Source organism: Microcebus murinus, chromosome 6 (genome assembly GCF_040939455.1).
Source record: "Microcebus murinus isolate Inina chromosome 6, M.murinus_Inina_mat1.0, whole genome shotgun sequence".
Classification (NCBI taxonomy): domain Eukaryota; kingdom Metazoa; phylum Chordata; class Mammalia; order Primates; family Cheirogaleidae; genus Microcebus; species Microcebus murinus.
The window spans coordinates 82,553,967-82,572,292 of NC_134109.1; the positions used below are offsets into that span (position 1 = coordinate 82,553,967).

At 46.1% G+C, this 18,326-nt stretch overlaps 2 protein-coding genes across 20 annotated transcripts in view; one reads left to right on the forward strand and one right to left on the reverse strand.

Moving 5' to 3' along the window:
* The window catches only part of PPIP5K1 (diphosphoinositol pentakisphosphate kinase 1), a 48,817-nt gene extending 38,632 nt beyond the window's left edge, over positions 1-10,185 (reverse strand). For 4 of the 15 annotated variants that reach the window (XM_012766632.3, XM_012766639.3, XM_012766636.3 and 1 more), the window contains exons 1-14: positions 9,226-10,179; positions 5,080-5,160; positions 4,627-4,801; positions 3,994-4,189; positions 3,452-3,542; positions 3,149-3,234; positions 2,657-2,811; positions 2,417-2,518; positions 1,789-1,950; positions 1,559-1,680; positions 835-936; positions 499-585; positions 304-379; positions 53-162 (exon numbers count right to left, since the gene is read on the reverse strand). In XM_012766632.3, the coding sequence (XP_012622086.2) occupies positions 53-162; positions 304-379; positions 499-585; positions 835-936; positions 1,559-1,680; positions 1,789-1,950; positions 2,417-2,518; positions 2,657-2,811; positions 3,149-3,234; positions 3,452-3,542; positions 3,994-4,189; positions 4,627-4,773 (1,436 nt within the window). In that variant the 5' untranslated portion in view covers positions 4,774-4,801; positions 5,080-5,160; positions 9,226-10,179. Of the gene's footprint in view, positions 1-52; positions 163-303; positions 380-498; positions 586-834; positions 937-1,558; positions 1,681-1,788; positions 1,951-2,416; positions 2,519-2,656; positions 2,812-3,148; positions 3,257-3,451; positions 3,543-3,993; positions 4,190-4,626; positions 4,844-5,079; positions 5,161-9,225 lie in introns of those variants that run through there. The other 11 variants (XM_012766629.3, XM_012766625.3, XM_012766626.3 and 8 more) reach the window with 11 other exon arrangements.
* Positions 10,186-11,928: 1,743 nt separating this feature from the next.
* On the forward strand, positions 11,929-18,160 carry LOC105872524 (creatine kinase U-type, mitochondrial). Of its 5 annotated transcripts, none has more exons than XM_012766648.3 (11): positions 11,929-12,138; positions 12,304-12,384; positions 12,960-13,220; positions 13,831-14,029; positions 14,234-14,329; positions 14,719-14,940; positions 15,079-15,164; positions 15,286-15,409; positions 17,065-17,199; positions 17,569-17,694; positions 17,910-18,160. In XM_012766648.3, the coding sequence occupies exons 3-11, from the start codon at positions 13,072-13,074 to the stop codon at positions 18,024-18,026; spliced, it is 1,254 nt and encodes a 417-aa protein (XP_012622102.1). In that variant the 5' UTR covers positions 11,929-12,138; positions 12,304-12,384; positions 12,960-13,071; the 3' UTR covers positions 18,027-18,160. The 5 variants fall into 5 exon arrangements, with proteins under 5 accessions (XP_012622102.1, XP_012622100.1, XP_012622101.1 ...); XM_012766646.3 differs by having other exon boundaries at positions 11,929-12,097; XM_012766647.3 differs by having other exon boundaries at positions 11,929-12,041.
* The last annotated feature ends 166 nt before the right edge of the window (positions 18,161-18,326 follow it).

Consider the following 18,326-nt stretch of genomic DNA (forward strand, 5'->3'; position numbering starts at 1 on the left):
AGCGCCCCAATTCTCACTGTTATTGGCTCCCTTTTGCTATCCCCTTTCTCACATCTCCAACACAGACTTCAGCTGCTCTAGTTTCCCAGTCTTCTCCTCGATCTCACCACCTGGTTCTTTCTCCAGTTCAGCCAACAACAGCCTTGTGATGTCCAGCACCTCCTGGAGGAAATAACAGGGTATCCATGCAGGAGGCCAAGGCCCAGCCAATTACCTTTTCATCCTAGTCTCCCATCAAGACCAATCCTATATCCTCTTTCTTTCTCATAGCACTGCTCCTCCTGGCCAGATTCACTACCTTACCTGGAGCTGCTCAGGTCGCTTGAGTTTTAATTTCCCTGTCTTGTAGCCACCATGTTTTTCAAATAGAGTAAAAAACCTGAAGAAGTAAGTAGAAGCTTCAGTGTAGGGTGAGACAGTCAAAGCCTTTGGGTGCTACCCCCCAACTCAATTTCTCTCACAAAAACCTACTTGTCTAAATTAGGTCACTCTTCCTACCTTGGGTGTGTCACCTCCATTTTCATCTTCTGCTTAGGAGTACGATCCCCATGACGGATAATTGCAATGACACAACGAAGTTCCATCCTAAGATTAGAAATGTTACCAAAGCCTCTCTCCCCACCTCCACCCCAACTCACATCAGCACATCTTGCCCGACATGTTAAAGAACAGAGGAGAGGGATCTGAGACTAGGAACCTAGGTAGAGTTAAGGAAACTGACTAGAAGAGGCCCAGGTTCCACCAGTCAGATTGTGCAGGGCCAAGAAGTAACCACCGGTCTTAAGGAATCCCATGGGTCTTAATGAAGTTATTCCATGCTTTTACTTTGCTTACATAGTGCCAGATGTGGTCGGAACAATGGGAATGTCCTCAGCCTCTGTGGGGATGGACCACGGGATCTGGAACTGTGGGGCAAGCTCCCGCATTATGGTGTTACTAGAAGGAGAAACATGAAGTAGCTGTGTGAGAAAATGAATAAACCAAAACTATACATATGAATGAAGTTCACAAAAACAAGCTACAGAAGAATATATTAATATAAAGTCTAAAACATACAAATACTCCCATATATGTAGTAAAAATATAAATAAATGCATGGGAATGACAAACATCAAATTAAAGATTGTGGTTCCGGGGGCTGTAACCTGGGAGGAATATATGGGGGCTCCAACTATATTCTTAATATTTCTCAAGCTAGGTGGTGAATACATGGATGCTCACCATATCATCATGCCTTTTATTTTTGAATGGTTTAAACATTACATGATGAATTTTTGAAAAAGTCAAGTTGTGGAACAGTATTATAGTATGGTCACATTTAGTAAGACAAATAGTCTGTTTGAATATGGCAGAAAAGACAAATTATTAAGTCTAAAACTGTTAACAGTAATTATCTCTGAGGAGTGAAATGTTAGGAAGGCAATGGGACTGAGGAGCTCTTTTTCTTTTTTTCTTTTTCACTTTTAAATAATTTTTACAATATTTAAAATAAAGCAAAAGCTTCCTAACACTATTCTGTAAGCCCATTCTCCCCAGCACAGACTACTATGTCTCTTACCCCAGAATCTTGGCACAGTCATCGTAGTATTTCATGGAGTTCTTGACAAAACTGAAGCCATTGACATCACACACAAAGGAGTGACCATTGGCACGAAGAAGGTCAAATCCACAAACTGTTTGCTGCAGGGGAAAGAGGAAAAATGAGAACAAGACAGCCACTCTCTCTTCCCAGACCCCTGCTCCTGTCTCTCTCCTTCATTCCATAGCCCTCCCCAGGCCTTCCTCTACCTTAAAAGCTACGCAGACTTTCCTGGCCACCAGCTTCTCCATGGCAGTCAGCATGACTGGATAGCGAATCTCTTTCCCCTCACTGTCTCGTTCGACCTTCCCATCCAAAGCTGGAGATTTTCTAGCTTCAGCATGGGCATAATCTGGCCCCACTGTATATACCTGCAGGTACATAGCATCACTGAGTATGCCCACAGCTCACCCTGTATACGAGAAGACAATATGAGCACTAGGTCTGTAGACTAGTTTCAGGGTAACAACAAAAACAACAAAAACAAAACAAAATCAATAGACACTATTAAGAAAAAGGAGTCTGACATTTTTCTTACTGAGCTCTACTGAAGTATCATCATGCAGTTTTCTCCTTAGGACTCTAGTACTATTATCTAGTCCTTGTTAAAAAGTAATTTGCCAACATTGTACCATTTTCTGTCACCCTTGCCATTGCTCTGATGGTGAAAATGTGAATGTCTACTTCCTTTAATCATTATCTTTTCCTGAATATGAAAGCCAATTACATTCACATGTTATTTTCTAGGACCCCCTGCATACACTTCTACCTGGTTCCCAAGCAACCCATCCCCACGCAGACATTTGTAACTTCTTAAATCCCTCTATCCACCATAACCTTGACGTCTGTGCCATCCGTTGGCATAAACTCCTCATAGATGTATGACCCTGTCTTTCGGACGCTGCTCTCGGGAGAGTAAACACTGCTTCGGCTGCCAATCTTCAGGAGAAAAAGGAAGAAAAAAAATGTTGCCTCAACTACCTATCCTGTCCCCCAATTCTCTAATATCCTTCCCCACAATCTCATCCCTGTCCTTCTACCTCTCTGACTCCCCAGGTGCTCAAATGTCTCCCCCACCTTACGGAAAAGGCGCTGGCTTCCTCCTCCAGCTGAGCTGGGGTAGTAGATGTAAACATTGTGGTCCTCTGCACTCACTGGCTTCTCCACAAAGGGCTTGGGGAAGACAGCTCCGTTGACCTCTACCTGGTCTTCACCTTCTATCAGATTGCACTCTGAAAAGCGGATGGGTGGTCATTCCTGGGCCTAAGACTATCAAATATTTCCAACTCCCATTTCCCCAGGTTTTAATCTCCATAACCCTCAAATTTTTATGACTATATCTTAGTAATAGATATGGTAATATCTACATATGGCATATAGATAGGTAATATCTATATAACAGGTCCAAGGCTCTTTCTAAAGACCCATCATAGCTCCAACTTTATCCATAATCCAATAACCAAAGTCCCACATACACAGGTGATATACAAGAGACATCTAGAGGATGGAGAACTAAGCTAAGTCATGGAAATCAAGGAAGGGCAGGACTGGGCAAGGCCAGGTACTCACCCTCAGGCCGGGCAGGGTCACGATTGAGCACAGCATATCGAGGCAGATCAATGCCCTCCTCCTGCAGGATCCGGTACACCTCCCTCCTGTCACCCCCAAATAAATTAGCTGGGAAAGGTAGGGGGGTGGTGACAAAGGGGAGAGGCTGGGGATTTCATTTGCACCGGGATTAAAAGACACCAGGACACAGACTCATACAGTATGGTACAAAAGTCAGGCATGTTTGTGCTCCTCCCAGAGGGGGTTCCCTAAACAGACATGATCTCAAAGCCATCCATCCCCCTGGACAACAGAAAACTATACCTATCTTGGATGTAATACTGCATGGCCAGATCATTGATAAGAAAGGGGTTTCGAAGCTTGGAGTAAGCAACAGCTTTGTCCAGAGGAAAGCCTGGGATGGGGAAAGGACATAGAGAGACCAAAGAGAGTGAGAGAGACAGAGTGAGAAAACAGCAGAGAGATAGAGAGACATATTAAAGCTATTAGCTGTCATTGAACTCCTCTGCCCATCCAACCCATCGCGTTTCCTCCTGTTCAGCTTCCCAAGTCTAGGATATTCATCAGGAAAAAGTTAAAAAGAAATTATTTTTAGGTTTCTTCCAAAGACCCAATTCTGTTAGAGATCTTAAAAGTTTTAGAGCTGTCCTGAGGTTGGAATACAGGTTTTAAACTACCCCCCAGAAACCCCTCCAAGATGTAGGGAAACCCCATTTGTACTGTTCTCTAGTGTTTCAGGAGGAGCTGATGGCCTATTTACTAAGGAAATAACACAGTGAGAACTTCATTTCCCAATCCAGCATTCCCACCATCATTCCTTCCCATTTTCCTTCCCAGACCCCAACCTTTGGAATGGAAAGAGATGAGGCAGTGGCAGGATGGCCAGTTTTCCACAGGTTCATTAAGAATCACATCTTCTCCCAGGATGATAACAGTCAGGTAATCAAATCTGCAGAGTCTCTCTAGAATTTGGGTCATTGGCTTGGACTTGGATTTCTTGGTCATAGCACAGATGCCAACAATGATCTGAGGTTCAGGAGGCTACAGAGAGGAAGTGCTATCAGAAACTCAGCAACTTCCCACCTATATCAGCCCATCAGGGAACACTGTCTTATCTCCACAAGACACAGAGTTTCTTGCCAGGACTTTGGACCTATGGGGTAAAGGGTGCCTCCTAACTTCAGTCTAGGTTGGGGCTTGTCTAGGGATTTCTACTGCCTGCAGAACAGGAGTCTTTCTACAGTAGGAAATGTGTGCTCAAGCAGAAGACAACAGGAGGATGGCATAGGGTTAAGAGTCTCAAAGAAAGGCAATCTAACCAATTTCCACTGCCCCTCCCCTAAACCAGGATAGGCCCTGTTTATGATAGGGAGTCTATGCATTTGGAAAGAACAGAGAGGTGTCTCCAGCCAATAGGATCTCAACTCTCTATGACAGGGGCCCCAATACCAAGTTACATCATTTTCCCCATGTCTTACCACTTCATCCTCCTCGTCCTCAAGGAGCTCGCTGTCACTCTCTTCTGTCCTCATGCCTATTCCACGGGTGCCCAGCCCCTCATCTCCAGCTCCAAGGAAGAAGTGGGCCGTGGCACTCTCGCCCTCACTGGCCATCAATGACCACATCCCCGCCGGAGAACCCACTCATCCCGCTCTGCAAAGGGGGGGTACCCCATCAGCTCAGAATCCAGGTCCCCTGGCAGTGGGTAGGGATGGGGGATGGGGGATGAAAAAATAAAAGGGAGCTATAAGGGTACCAGGCGAAACAGGAAACAAAGCTATGGAAAGAAGGATCAACAAGAAAGGAGGCATATGGGCTATGACTAGAAATGACTGAAGAGCCATAAAAGAAAAGCAAGGTCTGCCTTTTTCTCCCTGCCCATGCCACCCCAACCAAGAAATTAGTAAGAGAATCAGGAAATTAACCCTTACAGTGCTGGCATGTCCCTGATTCCGCCAACAGGAAACAATGTTAACTCCAAGCAGTTACTCAAGGAAGGCTCCTGTTGATTCCTACCAGAAAAAAGGTTAGAGTAACATTTCAAACTTCAGATTCATTCTACAATGTTCCTACCTCTTCTCCACCTCCCCACAGTAGTGTTGAACTCAAGGATTTAATTCATGGGCAGACAAATGAGAGAGCTCAGCTTGCCTTTGCCCTTAAACCCAATCTTCATTCCTACTGAGGATTAACTCAAAAAATATTTATTGAGGGCACCTTACATTCTAAGCATTATATCAGAACATTAAACCCCCAATCCCATGCTCCCTTTCTCTCCTTCACCTACCCTACCTTAAAAACAGGTGCCAAAATCCAGCAAATCTGTTCAGGGAAAGAGATCTAGTGCTGGTTGAGAGGTTGAGGATATGGGTAGCTAGACAATAGATACCCATAGATACCCATAGATAGACAATAGATATCCAACTCATTCTCAAACTGAAATCTCAATGTTCTCTCTACTGTACTACAGTGCTGGTCTAGGCCGAGGTCCCTCATACCAGGAGCCACAGCAAAAAAAAAAAAAAAAAATCCTGACTAGGCCGGGCATGGTGGCTCACACCTGTAATCCTAGCACTCTGGGAGGCCCAGGTGGGAGGATCACTTGAGGTCAAGAGTTCAAAACCAGCCTGAGCAAGAGCGAGACCCCATCTCTACTAAAAATAGAAGAAAAAAAAAAATATATATATATATATAAATCCTGCCTAAAACCATATCAGTAAGAATGTCTTAAGACTTACATCAGAACTTAGCAGTTCCACTTGCACATACATACAACTAGAGTAGTTAGTTCTCAACCAGTTGTGATTTTCTACACAGAGGACATCTGGCAGGAGACATTTTTGGTTGTCATAACTGGAAAGATTCTATTGGTATCTAGTGAGCAGAGGCAAGGGATGCTGCTAAACATTCTAAAATGCAAAGGATATTCCTCCACAACAAAGAATTATCCTGCCCCAAATGTCAGTAGTGCTCAGGTGGAAAAACCCTGCTGTAGAGAAACTCCCCTACATAAGGCTTATACAAAGAAGTTCTTCATTTTTAATCTCACTGTTGGTAATGAGAAAAACTGAAAACAACTCAGGTGTCACGATTGGTACTAATTGATCAACACTTATGTGCACATATGGAAGTAACATTCATTGGGGATTGTGCAGATGGGAAGGGGGAGGAGGGAGTAAATTCATACCTAATGGGAGGGGCACGCTTGTAGCTCTGACATGGGCAGTGCAGATGTAATAGATGTAACGCAAACATTTGTACTCTCATAAAAATTTTATAATAAAAAATTAAAAATAAATTTAAAAATACAGTGTGATATATAGAAATGATAGATTAATAGCAACTGAAAAAAATGAATCAAAGCTATATGTAACAAATTGAGTTTCCAAATGCAAACTGTAGAAATATACATGTAGTACAATTACATTTGTATACATTTTAAAAATCACATATTGTTTATGACTGCATATATAATTAGCAGAAGTATAAAAACATGGGCTGGAAAGAAAGACATCAAATTCATCAGAGTGGTCACCTTTGAGCAGAAGGGAGAATGAAACTGAGAAGGATTCAAATGGCACTTTACAACCTTATCTATAATCTTTATTTCAATCTTAAAAAAATATCTGAAGCAAATACATAAAAGGTTAACACTTGTTAATAGTGAATCATAAGGATGCTAATATCTATTATTTATTTTCCAAAAATAAAATTGAGTCACATATCAGCAATTTTCCATGGTCTACAAAAGTTTTCACAAACACTGACTGATGACTCTATTAAATGCCACAAGCCTAAGTAAGTAAATTAATTTAGTATTAAAGACTTTTTAAATAGTCTTCAATAATTACTTTCTGTATTTTTTTTTAATTTTTTTAGAGATAGGGTCTCACCCTGTTGCCAGGCTGGAATGCAGTGGCATGATCAGAGCTCACTGAAGCCTCGAACTCCTGGCCCAGCCTCCTGAGTAGCTAAGACTACAGCTGCATACCACCATAGTTGGTTACTTTAAAAAATGTTTTTGTAAAGACAGGGGCTCACTATGTTGCCCATGATGGTCTCGAGCTCCTGGCCTCAAACAATCTTCCTGCCTCCACCTCCCAAAATGTTGGGGTTACAGGTGAGCCACTGCTCCAGGCTTCTATTTTTAAATTCTTCCATTACAACTGGTGGTTGCAGCTTTATTAGAAAGTTATAGCTGATCTTTATATAGACCTTGACCTTTTCAGCCTTCATCATCTGCTGTTTCTATTGTTCCAACACCACAGGGGGCACAACATTCTCCTTAGACTTAACATTTCCAATTGGGCACTGCAGGTCTCATATATACACTCTCCCTCCTGACTAATAGGCTATTTCTCTGAATTCCTTTTCAGTGACCTGACACAATTTCCATGACGTATGGTATTCCCAAGGTCCCTGTATAGTTTAAGCAGTTAGAATTTTGTCACTCTTTATCCATTCTCTGAAGCAGGGACTTTCTCTCATGTAAGATTCCTAACCCTTTGCCCTTGCTTATACTAAGTCCTCCCTGGTTTTCTACTGAATGTGCAGTCATATTCTTGAAATTCTATTATAACTCTGTTGTGGGGGATGGTAAGTAGCAGAATGGGGAAGAGGAGTCTGTTTACAAATACAGAACTGAAAAGAGATGAAAGGTCCAAATTCATAGTTAACAAAGCAAAAATAGAAGCCTGACAGAAATAGCTGTGAAATAAGCCAGGATTTATTTAGAGGTACCTCTGGGATAAGCTGGGATTTAATGTGGTGTTCTCACAGCCACTTCCTTGTTTTCTATGCTCTTCTCCCCTTTCCCTTCTCGCTCAAACTTTGTTGTGAAAGAAAAGAAAATTTCAGACTCTACACTGGGCTAAAGGGCAGTCTTACTTTGATGTGAATCAATATGAAAGGAAGAAAGGAAGGAGGGAAAGAGTTATTAAGTAAGATAAGGAGGGAAAGAGAAGTGGGCTATATTAAATCAGATCTGGAGAAGGGGTAGAAGGAAGGGCAAACTGTGTAACTTTTTTACCCCTTAGAATATGAGACCTGCTGGCACAGTCATCTAATTTCCTAAATCACTATGCACTTGATGGCAGGCTCCATCGGTGGCGAAGGGGAAATATCAATAAAAATGCCAGGCAGGAACACATCTAACACAGAAAAACTTCTCAGGTCATCAGCAATGCTTCCTTTCCACCTTCAACACTGGACTCCTGCCTTCCTTCTTAATGAAATTTCCAATCCTTCATACAGATCCCTTATTCTGACACTGATCAACTGTGCTCCTGCCATATTCTCAGTACCAACTCACTTATTCTGCCTTCTTTCCCCAAATTGCTATAATGACTCCCCTAACCACTCCCAACACTGACTGCTGCCCACCCCCCATCACTGGTCAACTAATTCAATTAATCCAACTAATCCTCCCACTCCACTGATTGCCCAGTATTAAACAGCCCTTCAAACCCTCAGATGAGTCACCGCCCTTGTTAACTTCTTGACCCTCAATCCCCTACAATGACTTAAAATGACTGCCGGTGATCCAGTCTTTCCTCACACCACCCCTCTCTGGAGGCTCACCTTCTCTCCACAACAACCCACTCCTCAAGCCGACCCTCTCCCCTGTAGACGCCAGTCCCACCTCTCCTCGCGCAGGTCCCCTCCAGCCTGACCCTCTCCCCAGTTGATTTCACTCCCACACCTCCTCGCTCAGATCCCCTCCACCCTGACCCTCTCCCCTGCAGACCCCCCAACCTCACGCAGGAACCCCTCTTCCTCACGCACACCCATCTCTTCTCGCGCTGACCCCCTCCTCTGTCCTCGCCTCGCACAGCCCGGGAGCACGAACACCGTCCTCCCAGCCCAACTCCACTAGCCTTTGCCCGCCCCCGCCTTCCCCGTCTCACTCTCCCTACGCCGACACTGAGGCCTCTCCGCTGGGCCTCTTTCCCTGGCTGCCCCCATCCGGCACTAACCACAGCCCCCAGAACCGACGGCGCCCACTCGACCAAGCCCACCCCCTCCGATACCGCCCCCAGCCCCCAGCCACTCCCCCACCGCCCCCGGCCCTCACTCACCCGCCTCCCTCCGCTCGCGCAGCCGAACCTGCCGGCAGCGACACCTGACAGCGGCCCAATCAAAGCGCGACTTCTTTGCGGTCCCACCAATCAGCAGAGGGCGCGCACCAGCAACACAGTCAGGCTGCGTTGGCCGGCGCTTCTGCGCGGAGGAGGGTGGCCCCTAGTGGCTCTAGGGGGAATGCCACCTGATGCTCCCCTTCCTCCGATTTCTTACTGCGTCGCCACAGTCCAGATGTTTGGTCTAGACACGTTCCAGGGAGACGAATTAGGGGGTGGGGGGATGAAGTGTGAGAGGCAGAGGCAGAGTTTGTGCCGTTGCACCTCCCTAAGGGAGCAAAACCAGGTCTCCCGTTTGTTTCAAAAGACAAAATGGGCTATGATATACGCAGAAATCCAATAAAGGTAGGTTGAAAAATGTTAACAGATGTAAAGAGGAGTGACAGGGAGACTAAAAACAAAAACAGAGACAGAGAAGCAGATAAGGAAATTAAGGGGAGAAACAGAGAGATTTTTCTCTACCCTCCAGGCTTGGAACCAGACAAAGCTGGATTTGAATCTCGGTCTTACTTTTAACAGCTGTGCATCCTTGGGCAAGTCACTTAACTTCCCTGGGCCTCCATTTTTCTCATCTGTAAGAGTGGGATTAAAAAGCTAATTTGCAGCCAGGCTCAGCGATTCACTCCTGTAATCCTAGCACTCTGGAAGGCTGCGGTGGGAGGATCGCTTGAGGTCAGGAGTTGGAGACCAGCCTGAGCAAGAGCCAGACGGGTCTCTACTAAAAATAGGAAGAATTAGCCTGGCAACTAAAAATAGAAACAAAAAAATAGCTGAGGGCTGTGGCGAGCACCTGTAGTCCCAGCTACTCGGAGGCTGAGGCTGAGGCAGGAGGATCGCATGAGCCCAGAAGTTTGAGGTTGCCGTGAGCTAGGCTGATGCCGAGGCACTCCAGCCTGTGCAACAGAGCAAGACTCTTTCTCAAAAAACAAAAACAAAAGCAAAAAACCTAATTTGTAGGTGCTGATTATGTGAAAGCATTTTGTATATGTTTATATTGTTCTTAATGTATTATCCTTGCATCTTCACATGGGTTTCCCTGGTCAAGACAGCTCCAAGTTCCCTGTTTCTTCTCTTCAACATTAGGGATCTTGCCACTTTCCAGTCAGGCGCCTCATTGTACTGACTCCCAAGGTCTCCTGAATGGAGACAGAGATGATCCTAAGGACTGGCTCTAAGAGGAATAGATGCCTCCCTAGTTTATGCTCAGGCTCATACCCCTCCACCGCTCAAACCTTTCAAACAAGTTACTACAGAATCTTCCAGGTATTTAACTTCTCTTGCCATCCCCCTGAAAATGTATACTCTGTCCCTAGTCATCCATTCGAACAATCCAATTCAAGTCAATGAAATAATACATACCAGTTTCCTTGTAATTGAAAAATGCTTTAAGAATATTATATTATTGACAATTATTAAATAAATTAAATACCATATATTGATTACTTTCCGTATGCTGTAGAATAATTTCCTTAAGTGAGTATTTATATATTATGGACCTACCAGAGGCTCACAAGGAATAAGAAAAGTACACAAATACATATGTTTTCTCAGGGGAGTTATTATTCATATTTTTTTTTTTTTTTTTTTTTTAGAGACGGGGTCTCGCTTATGTTGCCCAGGCTGGAGTGCAGTGGCTATTCACAGGCGCGATCCCACTACTGATCAGCACGGGAGTTTTGACCTTATTATTCATATTTGAGCAGCTATTCTCTAAACAAGTAATTTTTCTACTCCTCTGGCTGTCTTACTTCTTCTTCTATAATTCTCTCTGCCCACCCCCTATTCTCCTTAATCTTTGTAACCTCCCTTTCAGTCAAATAACAACCTTATTGCTCTGGAAGATTATTGCCCTTCTTTATCTAAACATATACCATTCCAAGAAATTATATTTACCTACTCATAGCTAGTCCTTACCCTAGGTGTAAAGAGCCCCCACAACACAGGTAACAATTTCCATTTGTCCACACTACAACTGGATAACACTTATCTACTCTCTGATAATTGCTGTCTTACCAGGAGTTAAGTGATGGACTCTAAAGAAAGGCAGATGCTTCTAAGGATACTCACAAATGAGGAAGGTAGGAAAAAAGACACAAAGGAGGCCTGAGGGGAATGAAGGAATGAGAGGAGTATAGGACAGGGTGGGGTCTCATTAGTGGGGCCAGAGTACAATGTGAAGGAAATTTCTCTCTCTAAAATACTCTCTCTTAAGATTCCTGAGTATCTTACTGTCTTGTAGGTACATCCAGATAGTTGACGGAAAGGACTAATGCCACCACACCTACTCCATCTTAATTGACGCTCCACACTGAAGCCTCACATCCCTATTTCAACTTCAGCATTCATTCTCCTTCCTGCCAGGACAAAAGCCAAGTCATACCTGGAGCTGTGGAAACAAAGTCCTCTCAAATCTGAATATGCACTTTACAAGGAGAGAGAGGAGGAGAGGGGACCAGGAGGAAGGTGAAGATTCCCTGATGACCTTATGCCCTTGAACACCACTTACTCGCCTTTACACTCCAGATTAAACAACATTAGGGAGCCAAGAGAGAAAACACGTGTGGTGCCTGGAGACCTGTACCTACCTGCCTGTTCCATTCCCACACCCAGTCATCTCACCACACCCTTCACCCCACCTTATATTCCCCTCCAGCCCAGGAACTAGGAGCTACAGGGAGGGAAAAGAAGGGAGACCAGGAAGAGGAAGCCAACAATTCCCTGCCCAACCTGAGCCCCACACCCAGTGCAACCAACAGGTAGGCAAGCTTACGGAGCACACTCACTCGGAGGGAGTCCTGTGAGCAGCAAACAGGTCTGAGCCTGGAAAAGACGCAGATAAGTAAAAGATCAAAGGTGAAGCAGGGGATGGGGTGGAGGATAGGGGAGGAAAATAAAAGTGGGGGGATCATGAGAAGAAGGGGCAAGAAACAGCAGGGGCTTCAGACTTGGGGGCAAAGTGGGGTTGGGGGGGGACAGCATAGATGGGGTAAGAGTTAATATTTCTCTGATTCTTCTCAGGGAATCATTTCTTGACCTTGTAAGAAGAGCACAGGTGTGACAAGGAAGAGCCTTGGCCTTCTTCCTGGTTCTAAGGAGAAGGTGACCTTGGGCCCGCGAGTGTCTGTCCCAGCGTCTGCCTCTCACCCGGTGCTTTCTCCATGTCTTCCCCTGGTGTCTGTGTTTATTCCGCGGTTTCCCCGCGGCAGCCTCCCCTGGGAAGATGTAGAGGTTGCTGGGGCAGGCCGAGAATAGAGAAGAGGTTGGGTAATGTCACCCTTTCACACCCACAGAGCAGAGGGATCAGGTTTCGAGTTAAACCAAGGGGGCTGGGGGACGTATTGGGGTTTCGCTAGTCCCCGTGGGTGCTGTCCTTTACTTGGTGCTGAAATCTGGGCGGCCTCATCCTAATCTGGGCCTGCATCCTCGGCCTTAGGGTCTGCGAGTCTCCAGTCCAGCTAATTACCTGGCCGGTGCTGCCCACCCCGCCCCCGCACACCTAGCGCTGTGGCAGGCGGGGAGGCGGGGCCTGTGTGAGCCCCACCTCTGGAGACTGCGGCTCGGGCCTCCCTCTCCTCCGCCCGCCCGCCAGCCACTAGCTCATTGCGCCCGTCCTGCAGTCTGGTTGGCACTGGCTCCCACTCCGGCTCCAGCCTCCACACCGACTCCCATTTCAGGTTCAGCCTCGGACCCAGCTCCGACCCTCAATCTGTCCTGTTACATCCTCCCTCCCGATTCCCGTCTTGCGCCAGCTCTTGCTCCGGGATCCCGTAGCCGGACCCCCAAGCCATGGCTGGTCCCTTCTCCCGACTGCTGTCTGCCCGCCCAGGGCTCAGGCTCCTGGCTTTGGCCGGAGCTGGATCTGTAGCCGCTGGGTTTCTGCTCCGCCCGGAACCTGTACGAGCTGCCAGTGAACGAAGGAGGCTGTATCCCCCAAGGTATCAGTGCTTGAGGCGCGGGGGAGGGGAGGCCAGTGGTGATGGGAACGAAGGTAGGGGCAGAGACGAGAACCTGGGCAACAGAGAAGGGCTATAATCACAAAAGCCCGGGAGCTGGGGGGCTGTACAATTTGGAAACCTCAGTGGGGTGGGGGTGGGGGGCAAAACCATAAAGCGAGAGCATTAGTGTGGACCTGTCAAAACCAGCTCTGGCCCCACGAGCTATGCCCACTGCCCAAATCCCTAATTGTAAGGCCAGGGATCCTTTTTGCTCTCCTCCATCTCCTTTCCCTGCTATCCGTCCCCATTTCCTGAATTCCCCTCCTTAGTCTTTCCCCTCCTCCATCCCTAATGTTGTGTTCATGGGAGGAAAGAACTGAGCAGGTCTGGGGGAACTGAGCTGGCCAGCCAGAGGCAGCTAGAACTGTCAGGAAAGAATAGACCCTGAAAGTCTCTAAAGAGATTACCAAGGCTTAGCCTCCTTCTGATTCTCCCTCCTCACATGGAGCAAAGCCAGACATGGCTAACTGGACAGCTCCCAGCCCACCAACTGCACTAGGTCTAGGCCCCTGTGCCCTCCCTCCATGGTTACTGGGTACCCCCTCCCCAGCGCTGAGTACCCAGACCTCCGAAAGCACAACAACTGCATGGCCAGTCACCTGACCCCAGCAGTCTATGCACGGCTCTGCGACAAGACCACACCCACTGGTTGGACGCTAGATCAGTGTATCCAGACTGGCGTGGACAACCCTGGCCACCCCTTCATCAAGACTGTGGGCATGGTGGCTGGAGATGAGGAGACCTATGAGGTAGGGGACCCCCAGAGTCTCCCTGGTGATCCACCTCATCTTCCCAGTAATCCCAGCTTCTTCCCCCTGAAGACCCCTGACTTTCCCTCAAGACTCTGAGCCATCCATACACAAGTTTTCTGATCCAGTGAAGTCAATTCACAATTGAAGTCTGAGAAGAGATTCCCTCTTCTTAACCATCTCTCCCTCTTAAATCCCCCTCAGGTATTCGCTGATCTATTTGACCCTGTGATCCAAGAGCGACACAATGGATATGATCCCCGGACAATGAAACACACCACTGATCTGGATGCTAATAAGGTGGGTCAAATATTTCACTCTGATTTGCATTGCCTGTGTACAACACTCTCTCTCCAATCCCTTCCCCCTTATTATTTCCTGACTCATGGTCATTATACTGCTGAGCTTTTAATCTTAATGCTGGGAAAGAATCATATCGTAAGGAGCACCATATATGGAGATGAGAAGATAGATGAAAATGACCATGCCCCAAGGTGGGCAGTTTGAGGAAGGGTCCACAATACCCCCTTCAATTGGAGTGTTTGCCTAAAGGACCTCTCCCTCCAATGCATGCAGGAGGAATACCCAAAGAGCCCTCTAATACCTAAGGTCTCTCCTTCCCCAAGGGTCCTGAGTTGCTGCCCACTTGTGTTTCTGTGTTTCTTATATTCCTTTCTCTTATCCCCCAGATCCGTTCTGGCTACTTTGATGAGAGGTATGTATTATCCTCAAGAGTCAGAACTGGCCGAAGTATCCGAGGACTCAGTCTGCCTCCAGCCTGCACGCGGGCAGAGCGACGAGAGGTGGAACGTGTTGTGGTGGATGCACTGAGTGGCCTGAAGGGTGACCTGGCTGGACGTTACTATAGGCTCAGTGAGATGACAGAGGCTGAGCAGCAGCAGCTTATCGATGTGAGGGGCTTTGAGAGGGAGCTGAGTTGGGGGAGAAGATGGAAAAAAGAGCCAGAGGGGAGGCTGGTCAGATGAGATAGCTGGCCCCTGAGAGGCTACCATAAGGATCTTTAACCAAAGTCTCTTTACTCTCCCCAGGACCACTTTCTATTTGATAAGCCTGTCTCCCCATTGCTGACTGCAGCAGGAATGGCTCGAGACTGGCCAGATGCCCGTGGAATCTGGTACAAAGCTACTCCTTATCTCTTTTGTCCTCATGCTCCCATAAATGCTTTTTTTCCCTCTATCTCCCCCAATTCTTGTCTTGCCTCTTGATCTCTGTGCCACCCTCTCTCCTCCTGTCAGGCACAACAATGAGAAGAGCTTCTTGATCTGGGTGAATGAGGAGGATCATACACGGGTCATCTCCATGGAGAAGGGTGGCAACATGAAGAGAGTGTTCGAAAGATTCTGCCGAGGCCTCAAAGAGGTTGGAGAAGAGTATATAGGGGAGCTAAGTGGGAGGGCGTAAGGAAAACCAAAAAGTAGCATAGGTAGATTGATGGTATAATTTATCAACCAACCCAGGACTCTTCTGATAGTAAAAAAGTCACCATTAATCACTCTAGGACAATAGGTATAAACCAAGACTGTCCTGGAAAAACCAGGACATAAAGTCACCCTAAAAATAGGAAGACAGAAAGAATGTCGGGAACCTAAGGAGTTAAATAAGGCAGTTGCCAGATAATGCAAAGAAGGAATAACTGAGTGGCAGGTCAGTGCCTGAAGTGTGTGCTGTGGGATGGTGGGGTGTGTAGATAAGAAAAACTGTTTCAGCTTGGATTGATGTAGGGGATGAGAGATAGGTGTGTTCATGATTCTAATGTAATCGGCTAGTTCTCAGCCAAGGTAGGCCTTGACCCTGGATTCTGTCATTCTGGCTAAAGTATCACATCTAGGCTTTAAGCTGAGAGTGGGAGGGAGACTGGGGAAGACATAGAATGGCTCAAGTTCCAGAATACATGGCTGTAGATGAGGGGTTGAACTGAATCCTCAGTCCTATCTGGACCAGGTCTCCATATTCAGTTCCACATTAGAAATCCCCATAAACCCAATCTTTACAGTATGTTCTCACATATACAGTTCTATTTTGGACATGCAAAGAAAGGGAGCTCCTCTTTTAGACTCTAGCTGGGAAGTTTCTACTTTTTTGGGCAATAGGTAACATATTCTATGAGTGGGTAGGGAAGTACTATTTAAATTATATACCTCAGTTTTCTCATCTGGAAAATTAGGATAATAAGATTTTCTATGTGTTAGGTTGTTGTGGGGATTAAGTGAAATAATGCAGGTAAAGTACTTGGTCCACAGTAAGTGCTCAATAAGTATTACATTGTTAGCTGCATTATTATTCTAGATGGAAGAGGTTTCCCCTATTCAGTGTGTACGATAGCCCCTGTGCCATGGTTCTTTCTGAACTATAAACAGGGTCCTTTTACTCAAGAGAATGTTCTTTGTGTCCATCACTCTGGTGGACTCTCGTCTTTTTAACTCTAATAGTCATCTTCATGATTAGGACGGTTAAATGAAACAAAAATACCCTTCCCATGCCCCTGCCCCCAACACACACACACACACACCTATGAAACTGGCTTTTCTACTCTGTTTTGATCTTTCTGCTTTCTCACATGTGCTCCTTATGTGGCTCACAGAAGGCTGTCTTGCCTCTTCCTATTACAAATTTTATACCCTCATTTTCTGTCTGAAAAGACCCTTCCAAGCTCTAGGCTCATTAGCAAGGGAGAGAGAATCAATGCATTCAGAATTCATTGAATGATCAGTCCTTTCTCAGTTCAGTTTACCACCTCTGTTCATTTCTCTAGATCATCTTTAGTGCATTACTCCCTCAAGTTTCTTTGCTTCCATACATAAGATATTTATCCACAATCTTATCATTATGTACATAATAATTACATCATAATTTTACAACATGCATGCATGATAATGTGTTAATGATAATGAATAGTATCATTCATTCACACCCAAGTTTCTGTTCTAGACATATTTCTAGAGTTCCTGGGAGTCTAGCAAAGGGAGGGTCTACATATCCCTGATTTTTCACTAACAGAACCTTTGTGGACTCAGGTGGAGCGGCTAATCCAAGAGCGTGGCTGGGAGTTCATGTGGAATGAGCGCTTGGGATACATCTTGACCTGTCCATCTAACCTGGGCACTGGACTTCGGGCAGGAGTGCACATCAAACTGCCCCTGCTAAGCAAAGTAAAGGAGTTGTGGGGGTGTAGACAGGGGTGTGAGTGAGGAAGGGGCGTGTGGATGGGGAGGGCGTGGTCCCTTTGGAAAGGAGTCAAACATGTGGCTAAAAGGTCAGAGCCAGGCGTAGTGGCTCACGCCTGTAATCCCAGCTACTTGGAAGGCTGAGGCGGGTGGAATGCTTGAGGCTAGGAGTTAAAGACCAGCCCGGGCAGCATGGTAAGCCCCCTGTCTCTAAAATAAATAAATAAATAAATAAATAAATAAATAAATATTGAAGAGTGAGGGGATAGAGCTTTGAACAGGTTCAGGGATCTTTCAGGTAGGACCAGTCTCTGCCTCTATTGGCCCTGCCCCCAATCCCTATCTCCCCTCTAGGATAGCCGCTTTCCAAAGATCCTGGAGAACCTAAGACTCCAAAAGCGTGGTACTGGAGGAGTGGACACTGCTGCCACAGGCAGCATCTTTGACATCTCTAATTTGGACCGACTGGGCAAGTCAGAGGTGAGATCCTAAGGGATTAATGTGAGGAGAGGTATAGGTCTGTGGGGGTTGGTATATGACAGTGAATGAGCCTCAGGAATGTAACAGAATCTGAAATAAAATTCAGGTTGAGTTGGGAGGCAATTGGAAATGAGTTCCTACAGCAGGCAAGTCAATCAGTGCTAAAGAAAAAGTCAGATTGTGGGAAACAGAGATCAAGGACTAGTATCCTTCAGGTGGAGCTGGTACAACTGGTCATCGATGGAGTAAACTATTTGATTGACTGTGAACGGCGTCTGGAGAGAGGCCAGGATATCCGCATCCCTGCGCCTCTCATCCACAAGCAGCATTAACTCCCCCTCCCCTGCAGATGGCTCAAGATCCCCAGGACTTCTGCCCATTCTGATGGTGGCCCTTTCTACTTGCCCCATGCATCCCTCCCCAACTCCCTACCCCCACCCTAGTAAAGATTCCTTGCTGTGCTCCAGCTGTCTGTGTTATTTTTAATGGTGGGGATGAGGAGGGAGCAGCCTCCAGGAAATGAAAAGAAGCAGTGGGATATTTATGATGGGAAGACACTCCAGATAAGGCATGCCAGGAACACTGATTCTCAGGTGGGTGGGAAACATTAGCATTTTACCCATACTCCTCAT